Genomic DNA, 26,780 nt, shown 5'->3' with positions numbered 1-26,780 from the left:
ATAACACAAAATTCACTGAAATTCTATAACAAAAAAGGTAATAAAATTTATAGCGCATACCTCTGAAAACTCCAATGTTAAACAAAAGTCTTGTGCGAGACCTTTTACTGAACTAGTCAAGAGCAAACGCTAAAACTATTTGTATTTCTTTAATTGAACGAAATACAAATGACAAACTTATCATAGCTACGTGGCTATGAACACTTTAAAATAAAATAAATATAAATATGTTTTAAAAACCCCAAAACCCGAGAAGGGGAGCATCCAACCGTAACAAAGTTGGGTTTTTTTTTTTTTTTTTTTTTTTTTTTTTTGAAGCAGTAGCCCTTTGTGTACGGTAATCGTGACTTGGCAAAAACTACATTACGGTCATTGCCCTCCTGACGACAAGTAGAAGGGTACTCACTTACTGTAATTTTAAGAATATATTTCGTTGGTTTCATTTTTGTTTAATACTCAAAACTGAATATACGATGTACAGGTCTGAAAAGGATCCGATTATTTTCAGTCCAGATGAGAATATCGACACACGTTTAAAACGAAAGCGAAGGTACGTAACTCTAATTGATCAGTTCCATCGTCAAAATCGTTTGTGATAACTGACATAAATAATTGTGAGGAAATTAAAAATGGACCTCTACAACTTTGGTGTCCTTTTATTTATTAATATTAAAAATGTTTTTATATTTGGGAAATCCTAATAACGGATAAACAATAATCAGTCAAGTCTATTTTAACAACGTTTTTATGAGTTTGTTGCATTATATCCTTAAAGGAATGATCAGGCAAAGCTTTTGGACTCCGACTGGTGTGCATATTCAACAATATTATTTAATCCACATTATTGTTTAAATCACAGTGTGCCGTGAGTTGGTAGGGGGCCAATTGACCAGCTCCCGGGGCACAATTCCAAGTGGAGGGTGTAGTCTTTAGTGTAGCCTGAGTACTCTGACAGTAAGAGAGCTAGACGACATTTGGATGGTTATTGGCCGTCCAGATGTCCGTCTAGCTCTCTTATATATTGGAGTACTCAGGCTGTCTTTAGTGGTGGTAGCGGAACAAACCAGATTTTTATCTTGATAAAGATTAGAAAAAACAACAACTTACACTATTTAACGACACACTCAACACATTTTTATTTATGATTATATGGCGTCAGACATATGGTTAAGGATCACACAGATATTGAGGGAGGAAACCCGCTGTCACCACTTCATGGGCTATTCTTTTTGATTGGCAGCAAGGGATCTTTTATATGCACCATCCCATAGACAGGATAGCGTGGCTTTTGATGTACCAGTCATGGTGCACTGGCAGGAGTGAGAAATAGCCCAATGGGTCAACTGATGGAGATCGAACCCAAACCGCGTATCAAGCGAATGCTTTACCACTGGGCTACGTCCCGCCCCAGTTTATTTTAAAAAACATGCTCTAAAGATTACTGTAAGACCTCACTGTTTACGGGTAGCTATCACTCATCCTTCCTGTTACTCCCCTCAGTGTAAGTTAAAGATAGTAATTTCTAGCCATCACTCGTCCTTCCTGTTACTCCCCTCAGTCTAAGTTAAAGATAGTAATTTTTAACTATCACTCATCCTTCCTGTTACTCCCCTCAGTCTAAGTTAAAGATAGTAATTTTTAACTATCACTCGTCCTTCCTGTTACTCCCCTCAGTCTAAGTTAAAGATAGTAATTTTTAACTATCACTCGTCCTTCCTGTTACTCCCCTCAGTCTAAGTTAAAGATAGTCATTTTTAACTATCACTCGTCCTTCCTGTTACTCCCCTCAGTCTAAGTTAAAGACAGTAATTTATAACTATCACTCGTCCTTCCTGTTACTCCCCTCAGTCTAAGTTAAAGATAGTAATTTTTAACTATCACTCGTCCTTCCTGTTACTCCCCTCAGTCTAAGTTAAAGATAGTAATTTGTAGCCATCACTCGTCCTTCCTGTTACTCCCCTCAGTCTAAGTTAAAGATAGTAATTTTTAACTATCACTCGTCCTTCCTGTTACTCCCCTCAGTCTAAGTTAAAGATAGTAATTTGTAGCCATCACTCGTCCTTCCTGTTACTCCCCTCAGTCTAAGTTAAAGATAGTCATTTTTAACTATCACTCGTCCTTCCTGTTACTCCCCTCAGTCTAAGTTAAAGATAGTAATTTTTAACTATCACTCGTCCTTCCTGTTACTCCCCTCAGTCTAAGTTAAAGACAGTAATTTTTAACTATCACTCATCCTTCCTGTTACTCCCCTCAGTCTAAGTTAAAGACAGTAATTTTTAACTATCACTCGTCCTTCCTGTTACTCCCCTCAGTCTAAGTTAAAGACAGTAATTTTTAACTATCACTCGTCCTACCTGTTACTCCCCTCAGTCTAAGTTAAAGACAGTAATTTTTAACTATCACTCGTCCTTCCTGTTACTCCCCTCAGTCTAAGTTAAAGACAGTAATTTATAACTATCACTCGTCCTTCCTGTTACTCCCCTCAGTCTAAGTTAAAGACAGTAATTTATAACTATCACTCGTCCTTCCTGTTACTCACCTCAGTCTAAGTTAAAGATAGTAATTTTTAACTCCTTTTTTTCCATTTTCATTTGGGACAAGACATAGCCCAGTAGTGAAGCGCTCGCTTGATGCGCAGTCGATCCCTGTCGGTGGGTCCATTGGACTATTTCTTGTTCCAGCCAGTGCACCACGACTGGTATATCAACGGCCGTGGTATGTGCTATCATGTTTGTGGGATGGTCCATATAAAAGATCCCGTGCTACTAATGGAAAAAATGTAGCAGGTTTCCTCTCTATGACTATGTCAAAATGACCATATGTTTGACATCCAGTAGCCGATGATTAATAAATCAGTGTGCTCTAGTGGTGTCGTTAAACAAAACAAACTTCTTCCATTTTCATTTATACTTATTTTCATGATTATATTCAATTAAAGTTCAAGCACGCTGACCTGGGCACACACACCTCAGCTATCTGGGTTGTCTGTCTAGAACAATGGGTTAGTATGTTAGTGGTTAGAGAGAAGTCGGTGTAGCGGACTTACACCTACCCATTGATTCGTTAAAACACACCTCAGCTATCTGGGTTGTCTGTCTAGAGCAATGGGTTAGTATGTTAGTGGTTAGAGAGAAGTCGGTATAGCGGACTTACACCTACCCATTGATTCGTTAAAACACACCTCAGCTATCTGGGTTGTCTGTCTAGAGCAATGGGTTAGTATGTTAGTGGTTAGAGAGAAGTCGGTGTAGCAGACTTACACCTACCCATTGATTCATTAAAACACACCTCAGCTATCTGGGTTGTGTGTCTAGAACAATGGGTTAGTATGTTAGTGGTTAGAGAGAAGTCGGTGTAGCGGACTTACACCTACCCATTGATTCGTTAAAACACACCTCAGCTATCTGGGTTGTCTGTCTAGAACAATGGGTTAGTATGTTAGTGGTTAGAGAGAAGTCGGTGTAGCGGACTTACACCTACCCATTGATTCGTTAAAACACACCTCAGCTATCTGGGTTGTGTGTCTAGAACAATGGGTTAGTATGTTAGTGGTTAGAGAGAAGTCGGTGTAGCGGACTTACACCTACCCATTGATTCGTTAAAACACACCTCAGCTATCTGGGTTGTGTGTCTAGAACAATGGGTTAGTATGTTAGTGGTTAGAGAGAAGTCGGTGTAGCGGACTTACACCTACCCATTGATTCGTTAAAACACACCTCAGCTATCTGGGTTGTCTGTCTAGAACAATGGGTTAGTATGTTAGTGGTTAGAGAGAAGTCGGTGTAGCGGACTTACACCTACCCATTGATTCGTTAAAACACACCTCAGCTATCTGGGTTGTGTGTCTAGAACAATGGGTTAGTATGTTAGTGGTTAGAGAGAAGTCGGTGTAGCGGACTTACACCTACCCATTGATTCGTTAAAACACACCTCAGCTATCTGGGTTGTCTGTCTAGAACAATGGGTCAGTATGTTAGTGGTTAGAGAGAAGTCGGTGTAGCGGACTTACACCTACCCATTGATTCGTTAAAACACACCTCAGCTATCTGGGTTGTCTGTCTAGAACAATGGGTCAGTATGTTAGTGGTTAGAGAGAAGTCGGTGTAGCGGACTTACACCTACCCATTGATTCGTTAAAACACACCTCGGCTATCTGGGTTGTCTGTCTAGAACAATGGGTTAGTATGTTAGTGGTTAGAGAGAAGTCGGTGTAGCGGACTTACACCTACCCATTGATTCGTTAAAACTCACCTCAGCTATCTGGGTTGTCTGTCTAGAACAATGGGTTAGTATGTTAGTGGTTAGAGAGAAGTCGGTGTAGCGGACTTACACCTACCCATTGATTCGTTAAAACACACCTCAGCTATCTGGGTTGTCTGTCTAGAACAATGGGTCAGTATGTTAGTGGTTAGAGAGAAGTCGGTGTAGCGGACTTACACCTACCCATTGATTCGTTAAAACACACCTCAGCTATCTGGGTTGTCTGTCTAGAACAATGGGTTAGTATGTTAGTGGTTAGAGAGAAGTCGGTGTAGCGGACTTACACCTACCCATTGATTCATTAAAACTCACTCTGGGTGGGAGCAGGTACCTGTGTGGTCTTTAACCATATGTGTGACACCATATTGACCACACAGATATGGAGGGAGGAAACCTGCTGTCGCCACTTCATGGGCTATTCTTTTCAATTAGCAGCAAGGGATCTTTTATATGCACCATCCCATAGACAGGCTAGCACATACCACGGCCTTTGATATACCAGTTATGGTGCACTGGCTGGAGCGAGAAATAGCCCAATGGGCCCGCTGACGGGGATCAATCCCAAACCGACTGCGCATCAAGCGAGCACTTTACCATTGGGCTACATCCCGTCCCTGGACAAAATGAATGATATGGACATTATTTGTTCATTTTTGTGCGAGCATTTAAGGAAAAAACGGGGCCCATATGTGTAAAAAAAACCCACCATTCCTAACATGTAGAATTCATGCATTTGCCCTGTCCGTGAGCCATTGATGTCTCCAACAACATTCTAACTTAGCATGAGCATCCAATATACATGTTTATTACAGAATCTTTTCTTTTCTGTTCTGATGACATTGCTTCTTGTCTGTTTCGAAATCATGACCGACGGGGATCAATCCCCGTTGGTGGGCTATTTTTCATTCAAAACAGTGCACCACAACTGGTATAATTATAATATCAAAGGTCGTGGCATGTGCTATTCTGTCTGTGGGATAGTGCATATAAAAGATCCCTTGCTACTAATGGGGGAAAATGTAACGGTTTCCTTCTCTAAGACTATTAATATTATGTCAGATGTTTGACATCCAATAGCCGATGATTAATAAATCAATGACGTGGTCTAGTGATGTCATTAAACAAAACAATCTTCTTCTTCCTTAGCTTGTTTTAGCATGCCTCAGTACTCTAGCGCCATCTTGTCATTAAACAAAACAATCTTTTATTTATTACAGATGTCGACTTTACCTTTCTATTGCTCTGATGGTCTTGCTTCTCGTCTGCTTCGTAGTCTTGATGTTCTGTCTGTTCCAAGAGGTGGACGATGACGACGATGATTCATTGTCAAAGTGGGGGAAATACTGTCACGCTGCCGTGGCCTCTGATGTGCCGCAGTGTTCAGATATCGGGAAGTAAGTCTGAAAATTAACTAAACCCTTATTCAAAGGTGAAAATCATCTCAGTTTGTTTGAAGTCGAGATGTTTTTTTTATTTTTATAAACTGGTTTAGTTCATCATTTGTAAACTTGGCCCAAGCAGAGGAGTATACATGAGTTGTTTATAAACTTTATAGTGTCAGAAAAAGAATTCAAATATATATTATATCTAATACACTGAAAGTGAATAATTAATCAAACTTAATAAATACATTAAGTATGCATACAGTGTATACTAATACAGTGTAGGGCTATTTTAAGAATAATGTGATAACTAGTCTACAAAGTAACATCTTAAATAAATCAATAAATATAAAGAAAGATGTAAATATAAATAAATATATATATATATATATAAATATATACATGCCAGACAGGGCTTCTAGATTATGGTAGCCCCACTCCCATGGCTAGTGATATTCAATGTTGGGCTAGTAAATAACTACTACTGCCATGCCCGACAGGGCTTCTAGATTGTGGTAGCCCCACTCCCATGGTTAGTGATATTCAATGTTGGGCTAGTAAATAACTACTACTGCCATGCCCGACAGGGCTTCTAGATTGTGGTAGCCCCACTCCCATGGCTAGTGATATTCAATGTTGGGCTAGTAAATAACTACTACTGCCATGCCCGACAGGGCTTCTAGATTGTGGTAGCCCCACTCCCATGGCTAGTGATATTCAATGTTGGGCTAGTAAATAACTACTATTGCCATGCCCGACAGGGCTTCTAGATTGTGGTAGCCCCACTCCCATGGCTAGTGATATTCAATGTTGGGCTAGTAAATAACTACTACTGCCATGCCCGACAGGGCTTCTAGATTGTGGTAGCCCCACTCCCATGGCTAGTGATATTCAATGTTGGGCTAGTAAATAACTACTACTGCCATGCCCGACATGGCTTCTAGATTGTGGTAGCCCCACTCCCATGGCTAGTGATATTCAATGTTGGGCTAGTAAATAACTACTACTGCCATGCCCGACAGGGCTTCTAGATTGTGGTAGCCCCACTCCCATGGCTAGTGATATTCAATGTTGGGCTAGTAAATAACTACTATTGCCATGCCCGACAGGGCTTCTAGATTGTGGTAGCCCCACTCCCATGGCTAGTGATAGTCAATGTTGGGCTAGTAAATAACTACTATTGCCATGCCCGACAGGGCTTCTAGATTGTGGTAGCCCCACTCCCATGGCTAGTGATAGTCAATGTTGGGCTAGTAAATAACTACTATTGCCATGCCCAACAGGGCTTCTAGATTGTGGTAGCCCCACTCCCATGGCTAGTGATATTCAATGTTGGGGTAGTAAATAACTACTACTGCCATGCCCGACAGGGCTTCTAGATTGTGGTAGCCCCACTCCCATGGCTAGTGATAGTCAATGTTGGGCTAGTAAATAACTACTATTGCCATGCCCGACAGGGCTTCTAGATTGTGGTAGCCCCACTCCCATGGCTAGTGATATTCAATGTTGGGCTAGTAAATAACTACTATTGCCATGCCCGACAGGGCTTCTAGATTGTGGTAGCCCCACTCCCATGGCTAGTGATATTCAATGTTGGGCTAGTAAATAACTACTATTGCCATGCCCGACAGGGCTTCTAGATTGTGGTAGCCCCACTCCCATGGCTAGTGATATTCAATGTTGGGATAGTAAATAACTACTATTGCCATGCCCGACATGGCTTCTAGATTGTGGTAGCCCCACTCCCATGGCTAGTGATATTCAATGTTGGGCTAGTAAATAACTACTATTGCCATGCCCGACAGGGCTTCTAGATTGTGGTAGCCCCACTCCCATGGCTAGTGATATTCAATGTTGGGCTAGTAAATAACTACTACTGCCATGCCCGACAGGGCTTCTAGATTGTGGTAGCCCCACTCCCATGGCTAGTGATATTCAATGTTGGGCTAGTAAATAACTACTACTGCCATGCCCGACAGGGCTTCTAGATTATGGTAGCCGCACTCCCATGGCTAGTGATATTCAATGTTGGGCTAGTAAATAACTACTACTGCCATGCCCGACAGGGCTTCTAGATTGTGGTAGCCCCACTCCCATGGCTAGTGATATTCAATGTTGGACTAGTAAATAACTACTACTGCCATGCCCGACAGGGCTTCTAGATTGTGGTAGCCCCACTCCCATGGCTAGTGATATTCAATGTTGGGCTAGTAAATAACTACTACTGCCATGCCCGACAGGGCTTCTAGATTATGGTAGCCCCACTCCCATGGTTAGTGATATTCAATGTTGGGCTAGTAAATAACTACTACTGCCATGCCCGACAGGGCTTCTAGATTGTGGTAGCCCCACTCCCATGGCTAGTGATATTCAATGTTGGGCTAGTAAATAACTACTACTGCCATGCCCGACATGGCTTCTAGATTGTGGTAGCCCCACTCCCATGGCTAGTGATATTCAATGTTGGGCTAGTAAATAACTACTATTGCCATGCCCGACAGGGCTTCTAGATTGTGGTAGCCCCACTCCCATGGCTAGTGATATTCAATGTTGGGCTAGTAAATAACTACTATTGCCATGCCCGACAGGGCTTCTAGATTGTGGTAGCCCCACTACCATGGCTAGTGATATTCAATGTTGGACTAGTAAATAACTACTACTGCCATGCCCGACAGGGCTTCTAGATTGTGGTAGTCCCACTCCCATGGCTAGTGATATTCAGTGTTGGGCTAGTAAAGAACTACTATTGCCATGCCCGACGGCTAGTGAATTTTTTGGGTCAAATGTTGCAGTTAAGTCTATTTTGTAAATATTAATATTCTGCCCCCACCCCAACCCCCCAATATTAGTGTTTTTAAGCTCCATTTCCCTCATTAGGTAACATATTTCATTATTACTATTATTTAGTAAAATTATATTAACTTAAGTACAATGTAAGTAGGGCTAGTAAATTTTTAATTGCGGCTAATAAATTTTTAAAATCACTGATCCCATGGCTAGTGGATTTTATAAAAATTCTAGAAGCCCTGATAATTACAATTACTAGTAATAATTTTTTTTTATATATTTGAAACTCTATATAGAGGGTGTCCGAGAGATGGTTGTGTCCTAAATTCTGTGATGAAAGACATTGTTAAAACATTTTCCAGATCAATTTTGCAAAAGAACGGAAATGCTGTGGACTCTGCCATTGCAACCCTGCTGTGTATGGGATTGGCGGATGCTCATCACATGGGGATAGGCGGAGGATTTTTCATGACCATCTATAACAGGTATCTTAATGGAATATCCTCTGTTAAAGATTACAATATATTTAGATTTTCTTGCTTAAAATATGAATACAGTGAAAGCCCTTGAAACTGGACTTCCATGGATGAAAATAAAAAATCTGGTTTTTAAGAGGTATCCAGTTGAAAGAGGTTCTATTTTTTACTTATATTTAAAAAGGGATTGTGAAAAATGTCTGCTTTCGTTAAAGATTGCAATATATTTACGTGGGGGATTTTTTTGGCTTAAAATATTAATACGGTGAAACTCCTTGAAACCGGACACCCATGGAAACAAGTACAAAATCCGGTTTTAAGAGTATCCAGTTTAAAAAGGTTCTGGGTTTTTTACTGATATTTAAAATGTGATTGTGAAAAATGTCTGCTTTTGAGAGAATCCCAGTTTACTGAGCATCCGGTGTTGAGGAGTTTCACTCTACTTAGACTTTTGTGCATAAAATATTCTGATGTCCAAAAGATACTGTACATAAAATTTGAATAATTTGATAAATATTGTTGCTAATCGGAAAACCCCCAATTTAGAAACCACCTTACAAACACTTTGCATGTATCACAAAGTGTTTTGTGATGTTTAGATGTTGAACTTCATGATACTTTCATATCCCACCATACCGCTTGTTGGTTTTCTGTAATACAATTTCAAGCCTTGTAAAGTTTCTTTTGGATGTCGGTATAGTAATAGCTGTATGGATATTCAATGTATTTCTGCCCATCCTAATTTTGGTAGTAGCTCAGTATAAAATATTTGCCTGCCATAATTTCATATGTAACAATTTATGTTTTTTTTCTAACAGCCAAACAAAATAGTGGCATAGTTGTTAAGACATCGGCCTTTAACATATAGGTTTGGGGTTCAACTCCCAGTACCAGATCCAACCTAGAACAAAAACAAGAACAAAAAATGACCAAGGTCCCGGTCTATGTAAACCATGTGATGATCTTTTTATCTCTTTTGTTCAACGTTGTTGACAATTGTATTATTTTAATGTAATAAAGTGTTTTATTAGGTGAGCAACAGAATATTATAATTTATAACAATTTGGTTTTCTTTTACACTAATAATATTTACTTGTTAAAGTTTTACTTCAGTTGTTTAACGAACACACGTTCCATGGTGACTATATATATATATATATATATATATATATATATATATATATATATATATATATATATATATATACACACATACATACATACATACATACATACATACATAGCTCAGAGCGTATCGTGGTTAGTCTTGCAATTTGTGGGCGAATCGGTGCCACAGGTTCGAGTCCCAGCAATGGCATGGGACAATTTGTGAGGCCAGAAAGGATTTAATTATCCCCTGCGCCAGTGCGTTAATATCTATGTATGTAATAGTCAACCTCGACATACATACAATATATAGATATTCATACATCAATACATACATACATACATACATACATACATACATACATACATACATACATACATACATACGTATATATATATATGTATGTATCTGAAGATAAGATTGAAACATGTAAAAGGATAATTATTTCTTTAAATTGTTTTTTAAAATACATATATACTGTACACTTGTTTTCTTTTATCATTTTTATTTATTTATATATATATATATATATATATATATATATATATATATATATACATACATACATACATACATACATACATACATACATACATACATATATATATACTCTTCAAAAAAAGAAACGCAAAAGGGTACAAATGGGTTATAACTCCGATTTTATGTTTCCTACCAGTTCATGCTTTGTGAATATAAGGTCATTGCATGTCCCAAACACATTCCCACGGTTACATTCGATAAAACGCAGCTACTGTAAAATAAAGTTTCAAAATGTGAATATTCGCAAAAACGCAACATGAACACCGACAGTATAAAAGTGCAGGGTGTTCGCTTGCCTGGTCTCTGTATCTGGCCGACAGTTGACAATCCAGGACATGCCACGTCTCAGTGAACCGCAGAGAAACAATGCCATCGGCCGACTAGTCGCAGGCGAATCCAGAACGGCCGTTGCCAGGGCATTCCATGTGTCCCCAAGCACCATCTCCAGACTGTGGGACCGTTACCAGCAACATGGATCAACACGTGACCTCCCTAGATCCGGTCGACCACGGGTCACTACCCCCGGGCAGGACCGCTACATCCGGGTACGCCACCTTCGGGAACGATTGACTACTGCCACCTCCACAGCCGCAGCAATACCAGGTTTGCGCAGGATATCCGACCAGACCGTACGGAACCGCCTACGTGAGGTAGGAATTCGTGCCAGACGTCCAGTTCGAGGTGTCATCTTAACACCACAACACCGTCGACTCTGACTGCAGTGGTGCCAGATTCATCGACAATGGCCTCAACTGCGATGGAGACAGGTGTGGTTCAGTGACGAGTCCCGATTTCTGCTCCGACGTCATGATGGAAGATGTCGCGTGTATAGGCGTCGTGGTGAACGTTATGCGGCAAACTGCGTGCAGGAAGTGGACAGATTCGGCGGGGGTAGTGTCATGGTGTGGGCAGCCATCTCACACACTGGCAGAACTGACCTGGTCCACGTGCAGGGCAACCTGAATGCACAGGGCTACATTGACCAGATCCTCCGGCCACACATCGTTCCAGTTATGGCCAACGCCAACGCAGTGTTCCAACATGACAACGCCAGTCCTCACACAGCACGTCTCACAACGGCTTTCCTACAGAACAACAACATTAATGTCCTTCCTTGGCCATCGATATCCCCGGATTTGAACCCAATTGAGCATCTATGGGACGAGTTGGACCGACGCCTCCGACAGCGACAACCACAGCCCCAGACCCTGCCTGAGCTGGCAGCAACCTTGCAGGCCGAGTGGGCCACCATCCCCCGGGACGTCATCCGTACTCTGGTTGCTTCAATGGGCAGGCGGTGCCAGGCAGTTGTCAACACACGCGGAGGCCACACCCGGTATTGACTCCAGATGACCTTGACCTTGGTGGTGTGTCCTATCACTTACTCACAATGGACTAGAGTGAATTGTGAACAATCCTCCAACATTTGGTAATTATCGGACTCACCATTCAATAATTAAATCAATTCTCCAAATGTTACGACAATGTGGTTTTGCGTTTCTTCTTTTGAAGAGTATATATATATATATATTATTACCGATGATGTAATGATTGAAATGTATGGTAATAAGAAATTGAAGGCGAAGTTGATTTCACCCCCTTTGGGCTAAAATAAGGTGAAGTTCAGTGGTATATAGTGACTTTTTCATTTGCCTAATCCCTGATAAAAACATTATGAACTATCCTCTATTTTTCGTTGCCAGGACAACAGGGAAGTCTGTGATAATTGATGCGAGAGAAACGGCTCCTTTGGCTGCAGACAAGAATATGTTCCAGAACGTGTCATCTGATATAGGTATCAAGTCTACGCAATTATATACAGATGGAAATAATTAAAGGGACAGACCCTAGTTTCAACTCAACTCTGTAACTTTGAAATGGTGAAATACCCTCTAAAAATAGACTAAAACTTGACTCCATAACTGTTACTTCTCAGATGCATGTGTGTATGAGAAATGCATTTTGTGATATTAAAACACCAGGATGACCAAAAACACTTTGAATGTACGGAAATTGATAATCTAAACCATAAAATCTAAGTAAAGTATGATTTCAGTTATTAAAAACGGCTATAATAATCAAAAATATGCCTTAGTGTTTAAAAACTAGGATATGTCCCTTTAACAGAATATTGTCTGCAAACAAAACCTTCATCTATAGTGTCAGGAAGGTAACCATGTTACTGACAGTCAACCCCACAGTACAGACATTCAGTCTCACGTTACCTCTCTGTATTGTATTCAGCCATAACTACTCTAGAAGTGAATTAAATTTGTTCTCAAATAGACCCCATCATGTGTTCTGTTATTTTTTTCCCACCAGTATACTTTGGGCTGTCTAATTTTTTTCATTTCAACTTATTTTCATGCTTATATCCAATTGAGGTTCAACACGCTGTCATGGACACACACCTCAGCTATCTGGGCTGTCTGTCCATGACAGTGGGTTAGTTGTTAATTGTTAGTTGTTAGTGAGAGAGAAGAGGGTGTCGTGGTCTTACACCTACCCACTGAGTCGTTAAAACTCGCTCTGGGTGGGAGCCAGTACCGGGCTACAAACCCTGTACCTACCAGCCTTATGTCTGATGGAGAGAATTAATCACATTGGGAGGGTAGACAATATTGAGTAACATTGGCAGGGAAGACGATACTTTATGGTGGGAGGAGAAGCAATTTGTAATCATTTAGTCATAGAAGGCTATTCTTAATCGCATTCATTCGTAGATTTATGTAAATTTATGGCTGAAAATCTATTGTAATAATTACAAAGAGTACAAATAGTACAGTTCAAAGTATACATGAATCACTTTGTTTGTTCTTACCATGACACATTTTTTATATTGAATTTTTTATATTGTAGTAATCTTACCAATCATAAGTGTAAGCATAAAGTTACAGTGTTTTATTAATTGGCTACTGTTGTTTAAAAAGAGGTAGGAAGACAGGGATGTGTAAAAACATTTAAGAATGATTAATCATTGACTTCACATGCAAAGGAATAACATGAACTAGATGAACAGAATGTTGTTGTAAAATATTATTTTTGAAATGATTATCATATCTTTTTCTTTTTTCTTTTCAGGTGGGTTGTCTATTGCAGTTCCAGGGGAGATAAAAGGTTACTGGGCAGCACACCAGGAGTTTGGTTCTCTCCCTTGGAGAGACTTGTTCCTTCCTGCAATTTCCATGGTCCAGAAGGGTTTCAAGGTCCCTAACAAATTAGCCGTAGCGCTGGATGAATCTCGAGACTGGATTATGAAGGACAAGAGTATGAGGTAACAGTTTCTTTTCTTTTTTGTTGTTGATAAATGTAGTAATACAGTTGATAATTTCTGCTATCCCAGATAAAAAATTCACAGGATTGAGGGCTAGTGGTATTTGTCGAACCCTGTCAATGTTTTTCAAATAGACATTGCAAAAACCTATTGACTATCAAATTATTATCATTACTTGTAACTGAAAAGGGGCAGGATTTAGCTCAGTCGGTTGAGTGTCTACTTGATGTGCTTGCGTCGCAGGATCGAACCATCTCGGTGGATCCATTCAGCTGATTGGGTTTTTTCTCATTCCAACCAGTGCACCACAACTGGACAAAGGCCGTGGTAAGTGCTTTCCTGTCTGTGGGAAAGTACATATAAAAGATCCCTTGCTGCATTAGGAAAAATATAGCGTGTTTCCCCTGATGACTACGAGTCAGAATAACCATATGTTTGACATCCAGTAAGCCGATAATAAAGTAATCAATGTGCTCCAGTGGTGTCGTTAAACAAAACAAACTTTGACTTTTTGTAACTGAAAATTATTTTATTTTATGACAGAGAAGCCTATGTTAACAAGAAGACGGGCGATGTTTATAAAGAAGGGGAGATAAGAAGGGATCCAAAACTGGCAAAAACTCTTCAGATAATAGCAGACGAAGGAATGCAGGCTTTTTACAATGGTTCACTGACTGATGACATATTGTCAGATATAAACGAGAGAGGTAAAACAATATCACATTTTTACATTTATTCTATTTTCTTCTCTTCTCTTCTCTCTTCTATTCTTACATTCAACAATAACAAACTACAAAAAAAAAATTCAAATTTTTTTTCTTCAAAAAAATAAATAAAATTCGGTGAACTATATAATATTAAAGAATCTTCCCAAATTAAATAAAACATTGCTGTCTTTAGTCTAATTTTTAGAACCAAAGGGGCTCGATTGAGCACAGTCGGTCACCTGGCGTATAGGATTGAAACACCTTGGCTGACCCAACCAGTGACCCACAATTGGTGTATCAATGGTTGTGGTATGTGCTGTCCTGTCTGTGTGATGGTACATATAAAAGATCCCTTGCTACCAATGGAAAAATATAGCGAGTTTCCTCTCTAAGACTATATGTCAAAATTACCAGATGTTTGACATCCAATAGCCAATGATTAATAAATCAATGTGCTCTAGTGGTGTTGTTAAACAAAATAAACAAACTTCATATATATCTTCCTATGGACTTTCCTGTTGAAAGATCCCCCACTTCTAATGAAAAAATTTTAAGTTTTGGGGGGGGGGGGGGGGGTAGGAAACAACCAGACAATTCGTCCACCAAAGGAGTTTGATTCTACAATCCATGCACCTCAAGTAAGTGCTCTACGATTTGAGTTAGATCCAACCTCCATCCACCCACCCCCATCAGCCTAATGATGTCAAATATAGCTACAGTAGAATCTCGTTGGGTCAAACTCGGAAGAGTCATATTCACCGCAACGCTCGAACCAAAAACAAAGTACCAAGTTACACTTACATGTTGTTATCCAAATGGTTAGGTCCAACTATCCGATGGGTCGAACACTTTCTCGAACACTTTCTCGAACACTGACGGGGTTCGAGCCAACGAGATTCATCTGTACTTCTGGGTTTTTTTTCTTTCTTCAGATTCCATTATCACAAAAGCAGACCTGTTGCAGTATGTAGCTGAGAGAAAGGATCCACTCACCTCCACGCTTCACGACAACCTGACGATATTTACTCCTCCACTTCCATCCAGCGGGGCACTGCTTATATTTATGCTTAATGTCCTAGACGGTAAACTCATGAATATTCATTCTTCTTCAACTCTGGGTGGGGTGGGGTGTAGCTAGTGTTAGAGAGTTCTCCTGATAAAGGGGGGGGGGGGATCTAACATATTTTTGTAAATAGAAAATTGTTCCTATCAACAGGTATTTTTATAATATAATTTGTGTCAATAACAAAAACTAAAATAAACAATTTTAAAATTTAATTAAAAAAAAATTTAATTAAAAATTCCCCCACTAGAATTGTGATGAACATCTATAGGACTATGGTGCAACTATAAATAATATTTTATTGATCTTGGACTTATTGTTTGTGAAAAAATGACATAAACGCAAAACTTTAACATTGAGATAAATGCAGAAGTTGATACTGAGGCCACTGCTGTTATGAAAAGTACTGTACCTAAAGACGAGTGAAAACTGCAGTGTAAGTTTGGAATGAACTAATACTAATTATTACCCATGTGTTTGAAAATATCTTGGTTCATAATTATCAAGTGGGATGTAACACTTCAACATCATATATGATGACGTCATCGATTGATAAACTATAACCATAACTTACCGGAACGTCAACCGAACGAGATCAATGATATAAATTAAAATCTATTATGGGTAATAATCTCGCTATCATTTTGTAGTATGTTTATATCCCTCTTGTGAAATAATTTTCATTGTCACTCGGGACATAAACATGATATGAAATGGAATCTCGAATAATATCGTATAACTGTATGATGTTTGTTTCAGGGTATCGGTTCACTCACGAGAGTGTCAAACACACTAGAAATGCTATATTAACGTACCACAGGATCGTGGAAACCTTCAAGTTCGCATATGCATTACGGATGGACCTGGGGGATGAACCATTGCCTAAGGTAAGAGATGTTATGTTTTTCTGCTGTCACTGTTTCACCGGTGGATGTAGTAGTTTTGTAAAGAGGGGGTGTAGCTTTAAAAAAAATTATATATTAAAAATACATGTGGAAACGACGAAGATATTAATCACACACACACATTCATGCACACTCACACACACGCACGGATGCACGCACACACACACACATCAGATACTCATTCACAAAGTTAAAGTTTGTTTTGTTTAATGACACCACTAGAGCACATTGATTAATTAATCATCAGCTATTGGATGTGAAACATTTGATAATTCTGACTTGTAGTCATCAGACGAAACCCGCTACATTTTTCCATTAGCAGCAAGGGATCTTTTATATGCACTTTCCCACAGACAGGAAAGCACATACCATAGCATTTAACCAGTTGTGGTACACTGGTTGGAATGAAAAACAGCCCAGTCAGTTTAATGGGTCCACTGTGTGGTTCAATCCTGCGACGCAAGCACCTTCGGTAAGCGCTCAACTGAGCTAAATCCTACACACACACACACACACACACACACACACACACAAATGCATGCACATACAGACACACACAGGCACACAGACATACACATACACACATACACACACATACAGACACACAGACACACACAGACATACACAGATACACAGACGCACATACAGACACACAGACATACACAGGCACACAGACATACACAGACACACACACACAGACACACACAGGCACACAGACATACACAGACACATGCACACACACGTGAACAGACATGCACATACAGACACACACAGGCACACAGACATACACATACACAGACATACAAACACACACACACATACAGACACACAGGCACACAGACATACACAGACACGCACATACAGACACACAGACATACACAGGCACACATACATACACATACACAGACACACACATACAGACACACAGACATACACAGGCACACAGACATACACATACACATGCACACACACGTGAACAGACATGCACATACAGACACACAGAGGCACACAGACATACACACACACACTATGTTAAAAGGGATAATAAAGAAAATTAACACACAGTTTAAGTTTATTGACATTAACATGAACAATGTAGAAAAGAAAAAATTCAGGGCAGAATCCAGCAATGGGAGGTGGGAGAAGACCCTAAATTGCTATGAACTGATTTATTTTCACTTACCCTTCCCTATTTTGGGTTGCACATCCCTGCAGAAAGAAAAACGTTAAGAGATCTTTCTATATTACAGTGTACTTTCTCACTTATTTAGAAAGTTCTTTTCTTTGCTTAAACACTGTTTAAATAATAAAACATTAAGGATAGTCATGTTTTCCTAGTTTATTTTTAATATCTTCATGTTTTAATTATATATTTGATTATAACTAACAGTGAAAATTGTGATTTAGCGCATTTTGAAAAAACCACCATATTAATATAATTATGGTTGACACAAATTAAGTTTTCGTGTACAAGGTACATACTTGCTATAATATACTTTTGTTTTTAGAAATCAGTTACGCTAAAAACAATTGAAGAAAAAAAAAATTATTTCTTAAAATAAAAAAAATGTATCTCATTTTGTGTCTAAGCTGTTCATGGGGCGGCATGACACGTACATGTAGTTCAGTGGTAAAGTGGTCATCTGTTATACAGTCAGTCTAGGATCGATCCCCAGGGTTTCTAGATTATGGTAGCCCCACTCCCATGGCTAGTGATGTTCAATGTTGGGCTAGTAAATAATTACTATTTGCCATGCCTGACGGCTAGTGAAATATTTTTGTCAGATGTTGCAGTTAAATATTTTGTAAATATGAATATCCTGACCCCACCCAACCCCCAATGTTAGTATTTTTAAGCTCTATCTCCCTCTTTAGGGACATATCTGATTATTACTATTATTTAGTAAAATTGTATTAACTTAAAGTAAAGTAGGGCTAGCGAATTTTTAATCGTGGCTAGTAATTGTTTTAAATCACTGATCCCATAGCTAGTGGATTTAGAAAAAATTCTAGAAGCCCTGATCCCCATTGGTGAGCCCATTGTGCTATTTTCTCATTCCAGCCAGTGCACCATGACTGGTATATTATTATCAAAGGCCATGGTATGTGCTATTCTGTTTGTGGAATGGTGCTTACAAAAGACCCTTTGCTACTAATGAAAAAAATGCAGTGGGTTTTCTGTCTAAGACTATGTCAAAATAACCCAATGTTTGACATTCAATATTTATAGCATATTAAACAAACTTCCATTTCGTATCATGTTTATGTCCCGAGTGAAATTATTTTCAGTTGTCACACTGACAATGAAAATTATTTCACGAGGTACATAAATATGATACGAAATGGTAGGAAGTTTAATATCCTATTTATTACCCATAATCAATCTTAATTTATATCACTCAGCTCGTTTCGTTAACGTTCCTGTAAGGTTGTAGAGTGCGAATCGATGACGTCATCATGTGACGTCGAAGTATTACGTCCCACTTGGCATTCTAGTGGGACGTATCACTTTGATATGTACCAAGATATTTGTAACCAGATGGGTAATAAATTGTTTTCTTCTTATGTTTCAGTTGATAGCCAATCTAACTTCTCATAAATTTGCGGACGAGATCCGATCTAAGATCTGGGATAATCAGACGCACAACCTTGCATACTATGGGAAGACTTCCTACAGCGAGATCAAAACTAGCACCGCCCACCTGTCAATCATCGACCAAGGTGGAAACGCAGTCTCGGTCACGTCAACTATCAATCTTTGGTTTGTTTTTAATATTTAACCAAATCTATTTTTAGATCGGACATTTATGGTTACAGTTGATGACAGAACATTCTCACAGCAGAATGAATCATTTTGTCTTCGTATACAATAAATATATATAACATCTAATCCGCATTTTTTAATATGTTATAACTGAGAAATGGTTAAAAAAATATCTAATATCTTTTAATGCTTGAACATTTTTTTTTTTTTTTAAAGACTTTATTTCATGGCTTGAGTATAATGAGTGATGTTGTAAGTACAGAATATGTTAAACAAATCTTTATACAAGTAGAATATAGCAATGTGTAAGAGAGGGGGGAGGGAGAGAGAGAGAGAGAGAGAGAGAGAGAGAGAGAGAGAGAGAGAGAGAGAGAGAGAGAGAGAGAGAGAGAGAGAGAGAGAGAGAGAGAGAGAGAGAGAGAGAGAGAGAGAGAGAGAGAGAGAGAGAGAGAGAGAGGAGAGAGAGAGAGATAGGAGAGAGAGTGTATGTGTGTTTGTCATGGTTGGTTGGTTGGTTGGTTGGTTGGTTGGTGTGTGTGTGTTTTGGTTCATTGGTGTGGTGTGTTAATGTTAGGGGTGAGTACATGTGTATGTGTGTGTGTAGTGTTTATGTGTATGTCTTTGAGTATGTATGGAGGGGAAAAGGTAAGAGGATGATAAAAAAAAAACCATATTGTTCACTCCCTGATAATTTTACATCATTTTTGTTAAAACAAATTTTTCTATTTTTCACTACAATTACAAACTTATTAAATAGAAAACAGAATTTATTTATTCTGCAGGTTTGGGTCTCGAGTGCACAGAATTTAAATTACAAACTTGTTCATTTGATAGAAGTATTAATTTATTCTGCAGGTTTAGGTCTCGAGTGTGTAGAATTCCAATTACGAACTTATTAAATTAAAAGCAGTATTAATTTATTCTACAGGTTTGGTTCTCGAGTGCGCGGAATTCGAACGGGGATCCTGTTTAACGATGAGATGGATGACTTTTCGTCTCCAAACAAAACCAACTCCTTCGGAATTCCCCCATCTCCAGCCAACTTCATCAAACCCGGCAAGCGCCCTCTGTCGTCCATGTGTCCGTCAGTCTTTGTCGACAAGCACGGTGATGTCAAATTAGTGGTCGGGGCGGCCGGTGGGTCGCACATCACCACAGCAACGGCACTAGTAAGTACAGACTGTTAAAGGAGCATTATCACATTATTTTAGTGTTGCATGACAAAGTTAAATTTGTTTTGTTTAATGACACCACTAGAACACATTGATTTATTAATCATTGGTTATTAAATGTCGAACATTTGGTAATTTTTTGGACACATAGTCTTTGAGGAAATCCACTACATTCAGCAAAGCATGTTTTATAAACACTTTCCCACAATCAGGACAGCACATACCACAGCCTTTGATATACCAGTCATGGGTCTGACATCACCACGTCAACAGCGTTTGTAAGTACAGTGAAACCCCTCTAAACCACACACCCTTTAGAACAAGTAAAATGTCTGCCTTAAGGGGGTTTCCAGTTTAGAGAGGTTATGTTCTGTGTTGATATTTAAAAAAGGACCAAGAAAAACATCCGGTTTTGAAGAAATTCTGGTTTACTGTATATACAGTTAAAGGTACATTATCAGCTTATTTTAGCCCTGTATGCATGTATTTGTATGACTGGAAGTAATACCCTAGACACATTGAAAGATATAGCTGTAGGATTGTAAGATGTTGAAACCAGTCTTCAAATATTTGGAGCAGGGGTGGTGTGAGGGGGAGTGCATTAGGTGAGAGGTCAGGTGAAGTATTTATGAAAAGAGAAAACAAAAATGTTTCTTCAGTTTTTGTCTCTTGCAGGTGTCATCGGATGTGTTGTGGTTTGGTAAGAATATAGAGCACGCCATCGACATGAAGCGCATTCATCATCAGCTGCTACCTCCGTACATCGAATACGAGTCTGGGTTCAATCAGGTTAGTGCTCTGTACATCGAATACGAGTCTGGGTTCAATCAGGTTAGTGCTCCGTACATCGAATACGAGTCTGGGTTCAATCAGGTTAGTGCTCCTTTCATGGAATACGAGTCTGGGTTCAATCAGGTTAGTGCTCCGTACATCGAATACGAGTCTGGGTTCAATCAGGTTAGTGCTCCGTACATCGAATACGAGTCTGGGTTCAATCAGGTTAGTGCTCCGTACATCGAATACGAGTCTGGGTTCAATCAGGTTAGTGCTCCGTACATCGAATACGAGTCTGGGTTCAATCAGGTTAGTGCTCCGTACATCGAATACGAGTCTGGGTTCAATCAGGTTAGTGCTCCGTACATCGAATACGAGTCTGGGTTCAATCAGGTTAGTACATCGAATACGAGTCTGTGTTCAATCAGGTTAGTGCTCCTTTCATGGAATACGAGTCTGGGTTCAATCAGGTTAGTGCTCCGTACATCGAATACGAGTCTGGGTTCAATCAGGTTAGTGCTCCGTACATCGAATACGAGTCTGGGTTCAATCAGGTTAGTGCTCCGTACATCGAATACGAGTCTGGGTTCAATCAGGTTAGTGCTCCGTACATCGAATACGAGTCTGGGTTCAATCAGGTTAGTGCTCCGTACATCGAATACGAGTCTGGGTTCAATCAGGTTAGTGCTCCGTACATCGAATACGAGTCTGAACCCAATCAGGTTAGTGCTCCTTTCATGGAATACGAGTCTGGGTTCAATCAGGTTAGTGCTCCGTACATCGAATACGAGTCTGGGTTCAATCAGGTTAGTGCTCCGTATATCGAATACGAGTCTGGGTTCAATCAGGTTAGTGCTCCGTACATCGAATACGAGTCCGGGTTCAATCAGGTTAGTGCTGCCATTGTCATGAAAGGGGCAGGACTTGCCCAGTGGTAAAGCGCTCGCTTGATGCACGGTCGGTTTAGGATCGATCCGCATCAGTGGCACCATTGGGCTAGTTCTCGTTCCAGCCAGTTCACCACGACTGGTATATCAAAAGCTGTGGTATGTACTACCCTGTCTGGAATGGTGCATATAAAAGATCCCTTGCTGCTAATCTAAAAGAGTAGTCCATGAAGTGGTGACAGCAGGTTTCCTCTATCTATATCTGTGTGGTCCTTAACCATATGTCTGACGCCATATAACTGTAAATAAAATGTGTTGAGTGCATTGTTAAATAAAACACTTCCTTCCTTCCATTGTCAGGAATTCTTTTCTTTTCAACTTAAAGTTGTTGTTTTTTGATAACACCACTGGAGCACATTGATTTAATAATCATTTGCTATGAATATCAAACATTTTGTAATTCTGACATATAGTCTCAGAGATGAAACCTGCTAAATTTTTCCATTAGTAGCAAGGGATCTTTTATATGCACCATACCACAGACAGGACAGCACATACCATGACCTTTGATATACCAGTTGTGGTGCAAGGTTGGAATGAGAAATAGTCCAATGAGCCCACCGTCGGGGATCGATCCTAGACTGACCATGCATTAAGACCACTAGGCATGAAACAACAGACCATGTTTAGTTAAAATACACATAAATTACTTTCTAAAATCCTGTACCTGACCTGTTTTATGTAATGACATCACATTTTACATACTGACGTCATTTTCTGACATTTGTAGAAGAATAAGATTACGTTTTTTAGAGATGTTATCTAATCAGCTAGGATCCATCGTCGTCATTGGGCCCATTGGGCTATTTCTTGTTCCAGCAAGTGCACTATGAAAGGTTGTGATATGTGCTATCCAGCCTGTAGGATGGTGCACATAAAAGATCCCTTGCTACTAATGGAAAAATATAGCGGGTTTCGTTTCTAAGACTATGTAAAAATTACCAAATATTTGACATCCAATAGCCAATGTTTAATAAATCAATGTGCTCTAGTAGTGTCGTTAAACAAAACAAACTTTAACTAAGACTATATGTGAAAATTACCAAATATTTGACATGCAATAGCCGATGTTTAATAAATCAATGTGCTTTTGTGGTGTCGTTAAAAAAAAAACTTTTCGTCCAATCAGAATAGAATAAATTGTATAACAGCAGGAAGTGTGTAATTATTTTCGAATGTTAAACCTAAGTTCTGTTTTATTTGTTTTTCTATTTCAGAAAGTGATTGAAGGTCTAGTAGAAAAGGGTCACAACGTGACAAGTAAAGTGTCAGTGTCGTCAGTTGTACAGGGAGTAGTACGGAAAGGGAAATATCTCTACGCTTGTAGCGATTACAGAAATGCTGGAGCACCAGCCGGATTTTAAATAACTCTTGTCTTTGCATATCTAAACAAAATATTGTGTGTTTTTGGGATCCCGACTTACCTAGAAAATAGCTGACCCTAATGTTTCTTTCCAATGTATTTTTTATTATTATATTACATGTATTTTTTCTTTTAATTTTATTAATGTGTAGGTTATCAAAATGTGTAAGAATGAAGGTGATAATTTTAAAAATAAAAATAAAGTTTTTTAAAGATGTCCTATCTAAAAAATTTGGGCATGTTCCAGGAAACGAAGAATTTGGGGTTTTTTTTAGGCCTAAGGATAAACTGCTAATAAACATGTTGTGTGTTCCCAGAGAACAAATAAATCTGAAATAAAATGTACCATACAGAAATCCCAAATTGAGAAAACTTAAATTATTAAACATATAATAAAAAGTAACATTAAAAAAATGTAATAAGATGTAATGTAAAAATCACGTAATGAAATGTAATTTAAAAACAATTAGCAAATTTTCTTCTAATTTTTTTTTTATCACTTTCTTTAGCTGAATAAATAGAATATCAAATATAAAAATCAGGAGAGTGAATCAATAAGTTACAGTAATTTCCAGCTGTTGCTAATTTATTTGCGATATCAAGAATATTATCATTGAATATTTATATTGTTATTGTTTGTATTAATGGTGAATTATTATATAGCTTTATGTGCCATATTTTACCCTTTTTTGTGTAATAAATAAGTACAGATATCCTACACATAATCTTGTAATTATGATATTGTGGCGTCTGACATAAAGTTATGGACCACACAGATAATGAGAGAGGAAACCCTCTGCCTCCATACAGTGGGCTACTCTTATGAGGTAACCATATGGAGTCTTTAGATTTGCGGCTGTCCCATATGTCAGATGCCATAATATCATAATTACAATTACTGATTTTATACATAATTTTAATGCTGTGCAATGTATATTGTTTTCCATTATGGAATTCAACTTTAAAGAATGGGATGGGTTTTTTTATGTTTTTATTTTTTTATCAGTTGATTTATATGTAATAGGGCAAAACATTTAATGTGTTGGGCCTCAGTTGGACCTCCTCTCCCCCCCCCCCTCAATTCTTATGGGCCAAAAATATGTACATTTCACAACATATTCAGACCATTATTTATGCTATATAATGTAGTGTTTTGTAATGAAATCCGGTGGGAAAAACATTTAATGTCTTGTTATATGCTGATGAAAAGAAAAGAGCAACTACAACTAAAATGCTCGTCTACTGTTTTCATACATATATACAGGGATGTGAGAGCTACGCGGAAACGTTTAAATGCGCTTTTCATTTCATCTTAAGAAAACAAAAAAACATGATGTTCAATACTGTTGACCACACAAGGTTCATTTGCATGTTTTCACAGTTTCAAGTTTATGATGCGTGCCTTATATTATACGTTATAACCAGTTTAGATTTGTTAGCATTGAATGCAATTTTTGGCACTTCCAGGGGTTGCAGACAACAATTTTCCTTCAGGGGCCCTTGAGTGGCCCCTGGACCCTGCCGCATGCAGTAAGCTTTTGTGTTCCAGCCCTTCTCACATCCCTGTATATACCCCTTTCTATTTACAAACCCATTTTAAAAAAAAAACTCCCCCCCCAAAAAAAACACACACAAAAAACCCACAAAAAAACACAACAATTTAATGGAATTAGCCCACTGGACATGATACAATGGCTAGTGATATTCAATGTTGGGCTAGTAAATAACTACTATTGCCGTGTCTGATGGCTAGTGAAAAACAAAATTGTTAAATGCTGCATTTAAGTCTTATTTTGTAAATATAAATATCCTGTCCTCCCCCTCCCCCAATCTAAGAGATTTTAAAAACGCACGTGTGTCTGAGAAGTAATGGTTATGGAGTCAACATTGTAGTCTTATTTTTAAGGATATTTCAACGTCACAGACTATTGTTTTACTCTGTTATATCCAAATTTATTACAGGTTTGTAAATTAACCAAACTTAGCGTCCATTGTTACGGGTTGAAACTAGATTCTAGGTGAAAAATATGCCTTAGTGTTTAAAAACTAGGGTCTGTCCCTTTAATGGCCACAATTCAACACACATAGTAGGAAAAATAATTATTTTATATGTTTGTCAAATACACCAAATGCATCAATAATTCTATACTGGGTGGTTATACTCAATCTAATTAAAATTAGCTCCACTATTACATGTGGATCTAACAGCAGCCCGTTGGAGCTCATGTCCAGTTGACCTTTCATTTGACCAATCAAAACCTTACTTGCAAAATCATGCCAGTGATTGGAGAAGAATTTGAAAACATTCGAGATTATGCCGAGGGTATACGAAATGATTCGGGTGAATTACAAAGTATGCCGGAAATTAATTTCAATATAAAATTTTATATAAAATTCATTTTAAGATGAAAAAAAAACCCATGATGGTCTAGCCATAAAATCTGTTTATACTAGTATACAATCCAGAGTTTATTACTGCACTTTTCCCCTTGTTTTTTCAATGTTGAAATAGACCAACAAGTTCGCCAATTGCATAAATAGTCTCGCCCGATATTTTTTGAATTTGTATGCTCCCAAATAACGCTATAAAAGGCGAAGTGTAATTGGTCGATATTTAAATTGTTATTTATAGATGTATTGTCTCCTGGACATTGGAGTCTGTACAATGCTGTTAGATCTACTGGCATATACCAGTAGAGCTAATTTTAATCAGATTGGGTTATACTAAGAGAAAGAAAAAAGGGAATACTTAGTTTCGTGGATGTAGACCAAATTCCAGTCAATATGAGCATCATAATGTCTGGGCTTGAATGTCAGTAATGTGAGATATTTCCGGGATATGACCAGGATCCTACCAGGATGCCACTGGAATATGACCAGAATCTCACTGGGAATTCCATAATTTTATCCCAGCAGGATCCCACTATATCCCAGCGGGATCCCACCTATTTCCCGGTGGAATCCCAATGGGATCCCAGTTGTATTGGGATTGAATGTCAGTAATGTGAGATTGAATGTCAGTAATGTGAGTCTGAATGTCAGTAATGTGAGACTGAATGTTATAACTTACATATGAGGACTTGATGGGCAATTATATGTAATATATAGAAGATAGTTTTGATATATTTTTTTAAAATTATTTTTATTATTGTATCAGTTCTGTGCAATGTTTTTGATGTAGAAAATGCTGTAGTAAATTTAAACTTTTAAATAAGCTTTCATAAAACATGGTATGGTGTTTTGTTACTATGATTGAAT

General features: G+C 38.6%; 1 protein-coding gene across 1 annotated transcript; it reads left to right on the top strand.

Annotated features, from left to right (window-relative positions):
- The first annotated feature begins 166 nt into the window (after positions 1-166).
- Positions 167-25,336, top strand: LOC121386409 (glutathione hydrolase 1 proenzyme-like). The gene is made up of 12 exons (XM_041517296.1): positions 167-550; positions 5,478-5,654; positions 8,792-8,914; positions 12,257-12,348; positions 13,635-13,827; positions 14,371-14,534; positions 15,467-15,616; positions 16,357-16,484; positions 19,076-19,263; positions 20,195-20,435; positions 21,114-21,227; positions 23,377-25,336. Exons 1-12 carry the CDS (start codon positions 474-476, stop codon positions 23,521-23,523), a joined length of 1,794 nt encoding a protein of 597 aa, XP_041373230.1. The 5' UTR covers positions 167-473; the 3' UTR covers positions 23,524-25,336.
- Positions 25,337-26,780: the final 1,444 nt, after the last annotated feature.

Source organism: Gigantopelta aegis, chromosome 12, assembly GCF_016097555.1.
Source record: "Gigantopelta aegis isolate Gae_Host chromosome 12, Gae_host_genome, whole genome shotgun sequence".
NCBI lineage: Eukaryota > Metazoa > Mollusca > Gastropoda > Neomphalida > Peltospiridae > Gigantopelta > Gigantopelta aegis.
The sequence above is the reverse complement of the archived record's forward strand: the minus strand, read 5'-3'. Positions and strand labels throughout refer to the sequence as shown.

Excerpts from the sequence above, each read along its gene's own strand:
- LOC121386409 (XM_041517296.1), top strand. The coding sequence starts at position 474 with ATGTACAGGTCTGAAAAGGATCCGATTATTTTCAGTCCAGATGAGAAT. Across the intron at positions 19,264-20,194 it reads ACGTCAACTATCAATCTTTG|GTTTGGTTCTCGAGTGCGCG; the intron begins GTTTGTTTTTAA and ends TTTATTCTACAG. Across the intron at positions 20,436-21,113 it reads TCACCACAGCAACGGCACTA|GTGTCATCGGATGTGTTGTG; the intron begins GTAAGTACAGAC and ends TGTCTCTTGCAG.